This window comes from Oncorhynchus masou, chromosome 28 (genome assembly GCF_036934945.1).
Source record: "Oncorhynchus masou masou isolate Uvic2021 chromosome 28, UVic_Omas_1.1, whole genome shotgun sequence".
NCBI lineage: Eukaryota > Metazoa > Chordata > Actinopteri > Salmoniformes > Salmonidae > Oncorhynchus > Oncorhynchus masou.
This window is the reverse complement of record NC_088239.1, coordinates 17,458,519-17,470,567: the sequence shown is the minus strand read 5'-3', so window position 1 is coordinate 17,470,567 and position 12,049 is coordinate 17,458,519. Positions and strand designations below refer to the sequence as shown.

At 42.6% G+C, this 12,049-nt stretch overlaps 1 protein-coding gene across 5 annotated transcripts in view; it reads right to left on the bottom strand.

The window, feature by feature from the left end:
• Positions 1-12,049, bottom strand: part of LOC135517281 (5'-AMP-activated protein kinase subunit gamma-2-like) — a 117,756-nt gene that overhangs the window by 54,729 nt on the left and 50,978 nt on the right. Inside the window, exon 1 of one of the 5 annotated variants that reach the window (XM_064941444.1) lies at positions 2,608-3,181. The exons of the other annotated variants lie outside the window; for them this stretch is intronic. Coding sequence (XP_064797516.1) covers positions 2,608-2,707 — 100 coding nt within the window. The 5' untranslated portion in view covers positions 2,708-3,181. Of the gene's footprint in view, positions 1-2,607; positions 3,182-12,049 lie in introns of those variants that run through there. 5 annotated transcript variants of the gene reach the window in all.

The following is a 12,049-nucleotide window of genomic DNA, read 5'->3' as shown; positions in this document are numbered from 1 at the left end:
ATTTCGGCATAATTTTCCTTTAAGTAACACTCATGACCAGTGGTGACCTGTCATCCCTGCTAATCTTAACAAAAATCCTAACAACTTAGAAGTCAAACAACCCCTGGGTTTCATTAGATCACAGTGCCATATAATCAACAAGTTGAATCATGGGATGTCATGGTGTGAGAACCATGGTAACAGAGTGTATGTATGAGAGTGAGAGAGAACGCACTATTGGGGAGTTTCCATCTGCGACAGTGTCGTGTAAGGTGACAGAGAGGCGAGAGCATTCAGCAAGGTGTACCCGCATTCATTTCAGGGTGGGCGGGGGAGCATTAACCAAAACAGAACCTAATAGGATGGTTAGATGTACACTTTTCACACGCGCACATACACACGGCCATGTGACACCTCCAGTGTTTTTCAAGGGAGAAATACTGCTGACTTATTCTTGACATTCAATCATTTGGATGAGTGGTCACTGGTCACCTATTCAGACCTACAGTATTAGAAGTGTTACTGGTTTGACTCTACCTAGAGCTAGACATTAATCATTTGGATAATGAAGAAAGCCTCTAACCAGCGGGGGCAACAAACAATGACCTTTCCAGCCCCTACAACACTTTACATAACGACTGTATAATGACTTTAATTGTGTGATCATAAGTAGGGAGGTGAACAATAAATTGATTGATTGACTAATCAATCAATGGCACTATGTTTTCATAACGGTCTGACTTGCTATGTCCTCCAATGTCATTCCTCAAAGAGCTTTGCACACAACAGCCAGACAGGAGAGGTGCAGTTTTAAAGGGTGCAAATACCCTGACCACATACTAAACAACGATCAGTACCCTTTTTCATAGGCCTGCACCAATATACTCGGGATAAACTGTAATCATTCGCATAGATTTTGGTAAAACACAACAAAAGATGTATTCACTGTTGTTGATTCTTCATCTGAAAAAGGAAGACGTTTGAATTCTAAAGGAAGCCAACAGTGCCACCTAATGACGTCAGAAAACAACTGCATTCCTCCATGTCAAACGAAACTCCACTGAATACCCATTCAAACATTCTGTCGTAGCACAGTGCTAATACAGTTTTGAATTTCTCTGCAAACACCCGGTTGCCAGTTTTGGATGAAATGCAGATTTCAATCCAAATACAATCTGTAAAAACAAACAGACAATCACCCCACCCAAAGTATGGACAGTCAAATGTATTCAAACATTTCCCTCTCACCTTAAATGATCATCCTCTATTGGAAAATAAAAAACTACAGGCAGTAAATAAATAATCAGTGATGCAGTATGTGATGCTGAACTACTGTAAATAACTACAAGCATTTCCAGGTCCAGGTTGTTCCTTGCTGTTTTACTCTGTTTTCTTCTGTTTGGTGCCTAATGAACACACATTTTGTTACTAGATGGAGTGTTGCCAGGAAATTTTCAAATGTTAGCCCTTCGATAAGTGAAGTTAACCCGAAAGGTTATTTAAAATCTCTCTGTGTTTATCACTTGTTGGGGTTGCAATTTGAAAGCGCATAGATGACAAGACGACATGACACCCCTCACATCTACCAGGAAACATATTTGACATTATTTACAGACTTTGAGGTGATCGTCATGACATTTTAAGAACTTCAGTAACTTCGAGTAATTTCAAGGCAGCTAATGAGGAAACAGTAGTATCTTTATTAATCAAATGTTTTCCATGTCAGACTTTCAAACATATGTTGTATTGCTCTGTTCATTTTATTTATATTTCTCATTTGTACTCAAAAAAATTAGGAACACCTAATTCCACTTTTAAATGTGAATTAAAAAAATCCTAAGCATAACGTCAATAATGCAAAATAGCAACTGTCTCTGCGGTCTAAATATGTCTTTACATTTTGGCCAACCCCAGAAGTATTCCTGTAATCTCAGGCCTTCACACTGTAATCTGTCACTCCATTCTCATTCACTGACAGTAACCATGGTGATTATGTAAATGGCTGGATTTAGTTTACAATGGAACCATCTTCCACTCCCTGATGGCAAAAATAAGTGTGTGTGTGGAAGGAGCATATCCTTTCCACGCGGTGAAAGGACGTAAGAGAGCTCAGTATCAATCCAAAGAATGAACTGCAGGCACTCTAGGAAATTAGCTATCCAGCCAGCGTGGCCCACAGTGAGAGGGCACTACCCCAAATTGAGATCAGGCCCATGAATTTTTCAAATTTTGTCATAATAAATTTTACAAATCTTCCCTTATGTTACAGAAAGAGATAACTGAAATGCTTTAGTTGTTTCACTGGCATTTTCTCCCTCTCAATAGAAACTATCTTTCTCTGGCTTTTCATGCTATCAACACCCTGGTGACATTACAACATCCTAAGCTTCTGAAGCCTTCCAGTATCACATCGGTCATCAAGCCAGCTCCTTGAGAAGACAGTGGACTTTATGTTAGATCCAAGCAAACTATCACACTTACTCCCACACACAGTTACTCACTGAGCTTTTCTGAAGACTTGCCACAGTTTTGGCATTAAATGTACAAACCTATGCTTTTAAATCACATCTACTGTAACTGTTTAAGTACAAATTGGTATTAGTGTGTATACAAATGCTGCCCGCTTACTGTTTCCCAAGAGGTCATGGGGCTCGGACTGCCTCCTCCCTGTCCGTCTGTCCGGCTCCTTCTTCTTCTTGCTCGCCCTTAGGCTCCCGAATCGCTTCATGGGGCACGATGGGACACAAGTATAGTGTATAAACCCAAATAGTACATAGCCAACTAAATACGAGATATGATTCAATCAAGCCTGAACAAGACCCGATTCAAGCATCAATGTTCACCTTGCAGAATCCGCACTTGAAACAAGCAGGGTCAATCTTCTCCTTTAGGAGCCCTGCCAAACTGCTCCAAGGACAATACTGAGTAGTGACCGTCAATCTAAGTAGATGATCCCAGGGGTTCTCTCCAATATAGACAGCGTGGAGAGACTGGAGATGAGAGCCAGCTAGATAGTTCACAGTAGAAACACAGTAGGAAGGGAAGCAGGAAAGAAATCAAGCAGGCTGGCAAGCAGGCTGAAAGCTTAACCCCCAGAGGAGAGCTAGTCTCATATAAATCTCCTTCAGCTCTGAATCGGCTATTCTTCTTAAATGCACTTCCCAAGAGAACCTGTTCTGTCCTTTCCCTGCAGCTCTCTCTCTCTCTCTCTCTCTCTACCTCCCTCTCTTTGAATCTTTCAACGCTCTGATCCACTGAGGCGTCCAACAGCAACAGTCCCTGCTGCCGTAGACTGTCATGTACAGCTGTGTGGCTGGTGTTCCTTTAAAAAAGAGGCTGCATCACAGAGAGGCTGTAAAAGGAAACGAAACAAAACCCGCTCCCTCTCACACACACACACTCTTTACCTCTGACAGCCATTGGCTCTGAGCAAAGCCCTGACAACCCCCCACCCCCCCGCTCAAGCTCTCCTGTTCTTCCAGAACACTCCATCTCTCTCACACAACACACAACTTTCCTGCGTAGTGTTTCTTTAGCATGTGATAGGGTTGATAGCAGGTATCTGACAATATAACACGGTTTTATTACAGAAGTGCCTCTGTTGATTTCTACTATCAGGAGGGACAATATTATGAATGTTCACTGATACGTAATATTTTTCATTCAAGGGTCAAAGACACACACTCACACACACTAATGCATGGACTAAGCCGATGCCCCAGGGACACGCATCAGTACCTGTAAGTTACAGACCACAGGTTAGTATGAGAAGGGAAAAGTGTGCTGGGAACTACCTAGCTAGTCATAGGTAAAGCCTGGGTGGTCCTGAGGACTTTTAACTTGAACAAGGCTACCAATCTTGTTCAGGGAGACCATCATTAATAGCACTTTTGTAAAAACACAAAGCTTTGGAGACATTTTTTTGTGGGGAAGAGCATCCTGCCTTCTGCATGGAAGAGCATCCTGCCTTCTGCATGGAAGAGCATCCTGCCTTCTGCATGGAAGAGCATCCTGCCTTCTGCATGGAAGAGCATCCTGCCTTCTGCATGGAAGAGCATCCTGCCTTCTGCATGGAAGAGCATCCTGCCTTCTGCATGGAAGAGCAGCACACGGCATCAGAGCTACTGTTCTTTTCTCAGCCCCTGATATGCTAAAGACTATCTGAGGTAAGCTTGAGTTGGTTTGTGTGTAGGGAGCAGTCTTTTTTGAGAGTGGTGATATTTCTTTCTTTGGGAAGTATACGCTCAACTGAACACTGGCTGGAGCAGGGGCGCGTGTGAGAGGGAGAGCAGATTGTTTCGTCAACGCAGTTGTCGTCCTGGAAAACTCCACAGTTCAGCTGCGACCACACAGAGTCAGTTGTATTGTAAACACCATGGGGCTAATGAAGTCACAAAAGAGAATTAAAAAGCAACAACAAATCAACAGTAACATTATAACACTATAATTCCACAAAGCTCTTTACACCTCCTACCTGGGAGCCAAAGTCCATAATTAATGTTGACGACAAAGAGATCAGGAATAACCTACTGAAACCAAACTTAAATTGCCAAATGCCCCCCCCATCCCCCTCCATCCCCTCATTGATGCCCATTGCAACTCCAGAAAACTGTGACAAAGTAAAAATGGCTGGACTCTTCTTCAGACGGCAGTGTTTGGCTTATATAAAAATAATTAAATAGGCTCTGATGGATCTCCACTCATATGCATCATATCCCTGTCTCTGCCCTGTTATTTTCTGTTTAGAGGGGCACTAATGTGCCAGTAAATCTAATGTGCCAGTAAGTCAGATGTTTTATTCTTCTTGTGAGTGGGGTTTAACTAATCCCTCCCAAAATCTTTGACTTTCTTTTTTTTAAACTAAAATGCAATCAGGAGTACAGGCCAAAGAGAGAAGGGGGAGAGGGGAGAGAGGGAGAGAACAATATAGAGAGGTTGTGTGAGGGATTGAAAGAGAGAGAAAGACAAAGAAAGAGAGAAGGGCAGAGACAGTGGGGCAGAGAGAGATAGCAAACAAGATGGAAAGAGAGGTTGTGAGAAATGTCCTCGACTTTGCTTGACCGCTTGGACATTTAGCTCGGAATCCTTTCATGTACTGCTGGTACACATTCAGCAGATCAAAATGTGTGTTGGGGGGTGTGTGTGTATGTTGTTATCACTTGTCTTGCATCATGGCTTCAAGCCATGACATTTACCATTATAGTCCTTACTCACAGTATAGGTCCCTTACTTTATCACACTCCAGTACTAACCCTGCAGCACTGGGGGCTCATGGGAAAACATGTACATAATAGTTCAATACATTCATAAATAGGTGGGGGGTGGGGGGGTTAAATTCTGCAGGATTCTATGAAAACCTCATCTGCTGGCTGCTGAAGGTCAACTTGTGTTTCTGGACAGAATCCAGATCAGTCTCGTCCATGCTAATTACTCACCTGTTGACACCCTCTTAATAAAACACACAAGAATTTACAGAGTGGGAGCCATGTGTGGAAATGACCTACCGGTCTGTCAAAGCTACCTCTAATGCAGCTTGGTTTGAAGTGAGAACCTGGTGAACTTGCATACTAATGCAGAATATGGCAACATACTAAGAACAAAATGACTCTGTGAGGTCTGTACCAGAACTGTGTTCAAGGACTGTACCATACCTGTGTTCAAGGACTGTACCACACCTGGGTTCAAGGACTGTACCATACCTGGGTTCAGGGGCTGTACCATACCTGGGTTCAAGGACTGTACCATACCTGGGTTCAAGGACTGTACCATACCTGGGTTCAAGGACTGTACCATACCTGGGTTCAAGGACTGTACCACACCTGGGTTCAAGGACTGTACCACACCTGGGTTCAAGGACTGTACCACACCTGGGTTCAAGGACTGTACCACACCTGGGTTCAAGGACTGTACCATACCTGGGTTCAAGGACTGTACCATACCTGGGTTCAAGGACTGTACCATACCTGGGTTCAAGGACTGTACCATACCTGGGTTCAAGGACTGTACCATACCTGGGTTCAAGGACTGTACCATACCTGGGTTCAAGGACTGTACCATACCTGGGTTCAAGGACTGTACCATACCTCGGTTCAAGGACTGTACCATACCTGGGTTCAAGGACTGTACCATACCTGGGTTTGTTGGCTTTCTAAAACTTTAGCTGCGCTTGATTTAACCTGTCCAGATCTGCACCAGAGAAAGATCCTTCTCTCCATCACTATATGTCAACTTCACAACAACAGAGTATAACTATGGGTTGTGCTATAAGCAAAAGAGTTGCAAACTGTTAAAGTCCCTGGCCTGAGCCCTCCCCTATAGGGTGATTATAGGGTGATTAGCCAATCTCCAATGAGCACAAACACCTGTCAAAACCTCTCTCCACGGCAACCAAGACTAAGCTCTCCTTGTAAGTCAAATAACTTGATATCCGTATTGAGAAGGGAGAATGGTCAGTAGTCTAACCACTGTTAATAAATAAATAATATATGGCCTAGATTGTTTGCCCATATTTTTCACCCGCACATGGCAGTGTCGAAATAATCTAAAATGAGTGCAGGAAATGCAGAAATAGATGAAAATGCAGATTTTTTTTTAATTGAACAGTATAAAACGATTAGAATGGAGAAAGACCAATTGAAATCACTTAGAATGTGTGTTGCCACCCTAAGGTCACACACTACTCATACAGCAAATTTAGAACTTTTATTATACTGTCAAATACTGTCATTCCGTCCAATTTTTTAAACACAGTGATATGATATTTTGGCGATATCGCTCAGCCCTATCCAGGCCAACTATAAGGGTAGGGTCCCCACAATTCCATAACGAGAGCTCAGTATTACAGCAGAATGAAGCCAGCCAGTGCTGCCACACATCTACTGTCTGGTTCATGGACAGGCCACCAATGTTTCTTACACAATCAGACAGAATGGCTAACCACAAAACAAATTGACCACACACACATATTGTCATGTACGTGTGACAGCATGTTTCTCAGCTCAGCAGCCCACAATCCATATAGCAAATCTGAATGATTGAGGGGTGTACTCACATACTTAAGTGACTTGCACCCATACTCACAATCCCAACATAATTACACATTCACAACTAAACATTGTCCTCCATCTGTTCTCTAAAGCACGTCTCGCAATGTGGCTGAGAATGGGCCTTTCTCACAATGTGGCTGAGAATGGGCCTTTCTCACAATGTGGCTGAGAATGGGCCTTTCTCACAATGTGGCTGAGAATGGGCCTTTCTCTGAGAACAATGTGGCTGAGAATGGGCCTTTCTCACAATGTGGCTGAGAATGGGCCTTTCTCACAATGTGGCTGAGAATGGGCCTTTCTCACAATGTGGCTGAGAATGGGCCTTTCTCACAATGTGGCTGAGAATGGGCCTTTCTCACAATGTGGCTGAGAATGGGCCTTTCTCACAATGTGGCTGAGAATGGGCCTTTCTCACAATGTGGCTGAGAACTCAATGTGGCTGAGAATTTCTCACAATGTGGCTGAGAATCCTCACAATGTGGCTGAGAATGGGCCTTTCTCACAATGTTGAGAATGGGCTTTCACAATGTGGCTAAGAATGGGCCTTTCTCACAATGTGGCTGAGAATGGGCAATTGAGAATGGGCCTTTCTCACAATGTGGCTGAGAATGGGCCTTTCTCACAAAAATGGGCCTTTCTCACAATGTGCCTGAGAATTGTGGAAATACAAATGAGAACACTGCTGAGAATCACAATGTGGCAAGCATTTTTATCTAGATATGGCCTTTCTCACAAGCAAGTTTCAGCACTGGCTGAGAAGTTCCAGGGCTGAGAATGGGACGTTCATTCCTTCACCTAAGATGCCTTTCTCACAAGCTGGATCCATTTGTAAGGTCCTATGATGCTTTTCTTTAAGTTTCCCAATTTGCCTGAATTTGGAAATACAAATACACTGTAATCTGGCAAGCATTTTTATCTAGATATGGAGCAAGTTTCAGCCTCAGAGTTCCAGGGTAGTGGACGTTCATTCCTTCCCTAAGATGAAGGGATCCATTATGGAATCCCTTTTCTGGACAGTGTGCAGAGAGATTTAGCCCAGTCATGTGGCTAATAGGGAGTTCCGACATTTACACGCACTCAGAGAACGTGGTGACTGTCACGCCGCTAAAATAAGGGCTTCTGTGACACCCTGATGTCACTCTCCTGTTCCAGTGCTAACTGGCCAGTCAGCTGCTCCACGCGCGAGGACGCTCGCTGGCGATGCTCTGTTTATTTGACGGTTGCCGAGCGACTTGGTTTGTGAAAGGGGAGAGTGATTATGGGATTGCTGCTGGAGGGTTTAGGGGGAGCTGCTGCTGCTGTGTGGTCATTCGATACACAGAGAATCACAGTGAAGCATAGGCTATACGAACACACACACACACATTTAGTCCACACAGAGGTATGCTTCACACTAACAAATATACAAACATTTAGTCCACACAATTCATACTAAGGGATAAAGAAACACAAACATACACCATTGAAAAGCTGCTAGGGGAGGAAACCTCTAGAGTGTAGTAGGTGTATAGGTCAAGTCTGCCAACCCTGCATATAATGTGGCACAAGTGTCAGAACATTACACAAGTGACTCACAACAACAGGCCCCCAAACCAGATCAGATGGTTGCCCCCCCCCATTCTTCCATCCCCTCCTCTGTACAGTCAAACCTGGATCTACACTAACCTCTCTACCTGTAACATGATCTACATAACCTTTCTACCTGTAACATGATCTACACTAACCTTTCTACCTGTAACATGATCACACTAACAGGCCCCCAAACTGTAACAGATCTTTCACTAACCTTTCTACCTGTAACATGGGGGATCTAACCTTTCTACCTGTAACATGATCTACACTAACCTTTCTACCTGTAACATGATTCTTTTACCTGTAACATGATCCCTAAGCCCTACCTGTAACCTCACTAGCCTTTCTACCTTAACATTTCAACCTTCCTACCTGTAACATGATCTACACTAACCTCTCTACCTGTAACATGATCTACACTAACCTCTCTACCTGTAACATGATCTACACTAACCTTTCTACCTGTAACATGATCTACACTAACCTTTCTACCTGTAACATGATCTACACTAACCTTTCTACCTGTAACATGATCTACACTAACCTCTCTACCTGTAACATGATCTACACTAACCTCTCTACCTGTAACATGATCTACACTAACCTTTCTACCTGTAACATGATCTACACTAACCTCTCTACCTGTAACATGATCTACACTAACCTCTCTACCTGTAACATGATAACATGATCTACACTAACCTCTACCTGTAACATGAACTGTAACTGATCTACACTCTACCTGTAACATGATCTACACTAACCTCTCTACCTGTAACATGATCTACCACATGAACACTAACCTCTACCTGTAACATGATCTACACTAACCTCTCTACCTGTAACATGATCTACACTAACCTCTCTACCTGTAACATGATCTACACTAACCTCTTTACCTGTAACATGATCTACACTAACCTCTACCTGTAACATGATCTACACTAACCTCTACCTGTAACATGATTTACACTAACCTCTACCTGTAACATGATCTACACTAACCTCTACCTGTAACATGATCTACACTAACCTCTACCTGTAACATGATCTACACTAACCTCTACGTGTAACATTATCAGCTTCCGTGTCTCTACCTCCCTTCTCTAGCTTACATTCTCCAATCTAGCTCTTTTCAACAAAATATTGGTTGTCGATAGCCTGCATACCTCAGCTTGAAATGTTGCATCCTTAAACAGTGCACATAATCTTCTCTTTCCTTTTGCTTAACATACTATGTCATCCCCAACACCTGCTTAAAGCTCTGGACCGTTGTTATTGTATACTGTAATGACATGGCCAGTAGAGGGCACAATGTGTCTGGACTGAAACCATGGTGATGGGAGGGATTCAAGGTTGTTTGACAACACCTTCCTATGGCCTCCTCCAACACTCACCAGTGTGCGGTAACTTAGGACCACTGGCCAAGTAGCAGTAGGATGGGACTGCAGAATCTCAAGTACACTTTTGTTTTAAAAGGTAGACTCAGGAACATGACATAATCATACAAAGCAAGGGGACTTCTTTCTCACAGACATCAACAACATTTAAATCTGCCAAGACTGCTACTATTGGCACTACCCAATGTACAGTACATACAGCGCATTTACCACAGGTGGACTCCAATCAAGTTGTAGTAACATCTCAAAGATAATCAATGGAAACAGGATGCACCTGAGCTCAATTTAGAGTCTCATAGCAAAGGTCTGAAAGGTCATAGCAAAAGTCTGAATACTTATGTAAATAAGGTATTTCTCAAAACCTGTTTTTGCTTTGTCATTATGGGTTATTGTGTGTTGATTGATTAGGAACAACATTTATTTTAGAATAAGGCTGTAACGTAACAAAATGTAGAAAAAGGAGTCTGAATACTTTCGGAATGCACTGTACATGGTAGATGAAAGCCTTTCTGCACTCCCTTACCAGGTGCACTCTACATTCAAGCGATCTGTACAGTCCTGTGACAAATATATAACCTTGCGTGCAAGAAATGGCACGACGTCTTGACGTCATTGCAACCAGTTTTCCAGTGGGAACAGTGATGTGTACACCAATCAAGGGCATGATGTTGTCTCTGCAGAAGTCCCTAGTTATCTCTGGAAAAAACAACTCCATCAAAACAAAATTCCAGCAGGTCCAGGGGTCTAATCGGACCTCCAGTGGACTAGATATACAGACCACTCCTGTGTGTGTGTGTGCGTATCAATGGTGTGTGTGTGCGTGCATGTTCGTGTGTGTGAGAGAGAGAGTGAGAGAAAAAGAGCGAGCAGTTGTTTTGACCACTTACGCTCTCTGTATGAGGTCAACCTGGCATTATGCAACAGATCTCGTAAGATTGTCCTACTGTCTGATGATACAGATGAATTAGTGTGCTTGTTAAAATCTCACTACTGCAATCTGACATACTTTTTAATTATTAGTGTGCTTGATGAAAACAGGAACACTACTGTTATTGGTGCGCTTGCTTCAGCAGGAGCACTAGTGTAATCAGACATACTGCCTTGTAAGTGTGCTTGAAAGCACACTACTGGTATCTGACATACTTCCAAGTCTATTATTCCGGAATCTCTTGCTCTTACATTGCTTATACTAGACAATTCAATAACTTTATGTCCCACAATTGCCATGTTCATTCATAGTAATGTATTTGACCATACGTTTTTTCCAATTCAAGACATTGCAAAGATTAACTGTAGAATAGGATTTTTTGTACAGATTTTGTACTGAGGATCTTGAGTTATCATTTATTTACACACAGAAAGTGTAGACCACTCCAAGAACTATATTATCTAATATGGACAAACTTCTCTAATACTTTTTTATTTACCAAACTGAGTATACAAAATATTAAGAACACCTGCTCTTTTCATGATACAGACTGACCAGGTGAATCCAGGTGAAAGCTATGATCCCTTATTGTTGTCACTTGTTAAATCCATAGGAGACAGGTTATAGAAGGATTTCTAAGCCTCGAGACAATTGAGACATGGATTGTGTATGTGTGCCATTCAGAGGGTGAATGGGCAAGACAACATATTTAATTGCCTTAGAAAAGGGTATGGTAGTAGGTGCCAGGTACACTGGTTTGTGTCATGAACTGCAACACTGCTGGATTTTTCACACTTAACAGTTTCCTGTGTTTATCAAGAATGGTCCACCACCCAAAGGACATCCAACCAACTTGACAACTGTGGGAGCCATTGGAGTCAACATGGGCCAGCATCCATGTGGAACACTTTCGACACCTTGTAGAGTCCATGTCCCGACGAATTGAGACTGTTCTGAGTGTAAAAAGGGAGGGGTTGCCACTCAATATTAGGAAGGTGTTCTTAATGTTTGGTATACTCAGAGAATATGAGACATGTTTGATTGGAACCTATGGATTTGACCTCTTCAATAAAAACTTCTACTGAACATTACATTACATTTACATTTAAGTCATTTAGCAGACG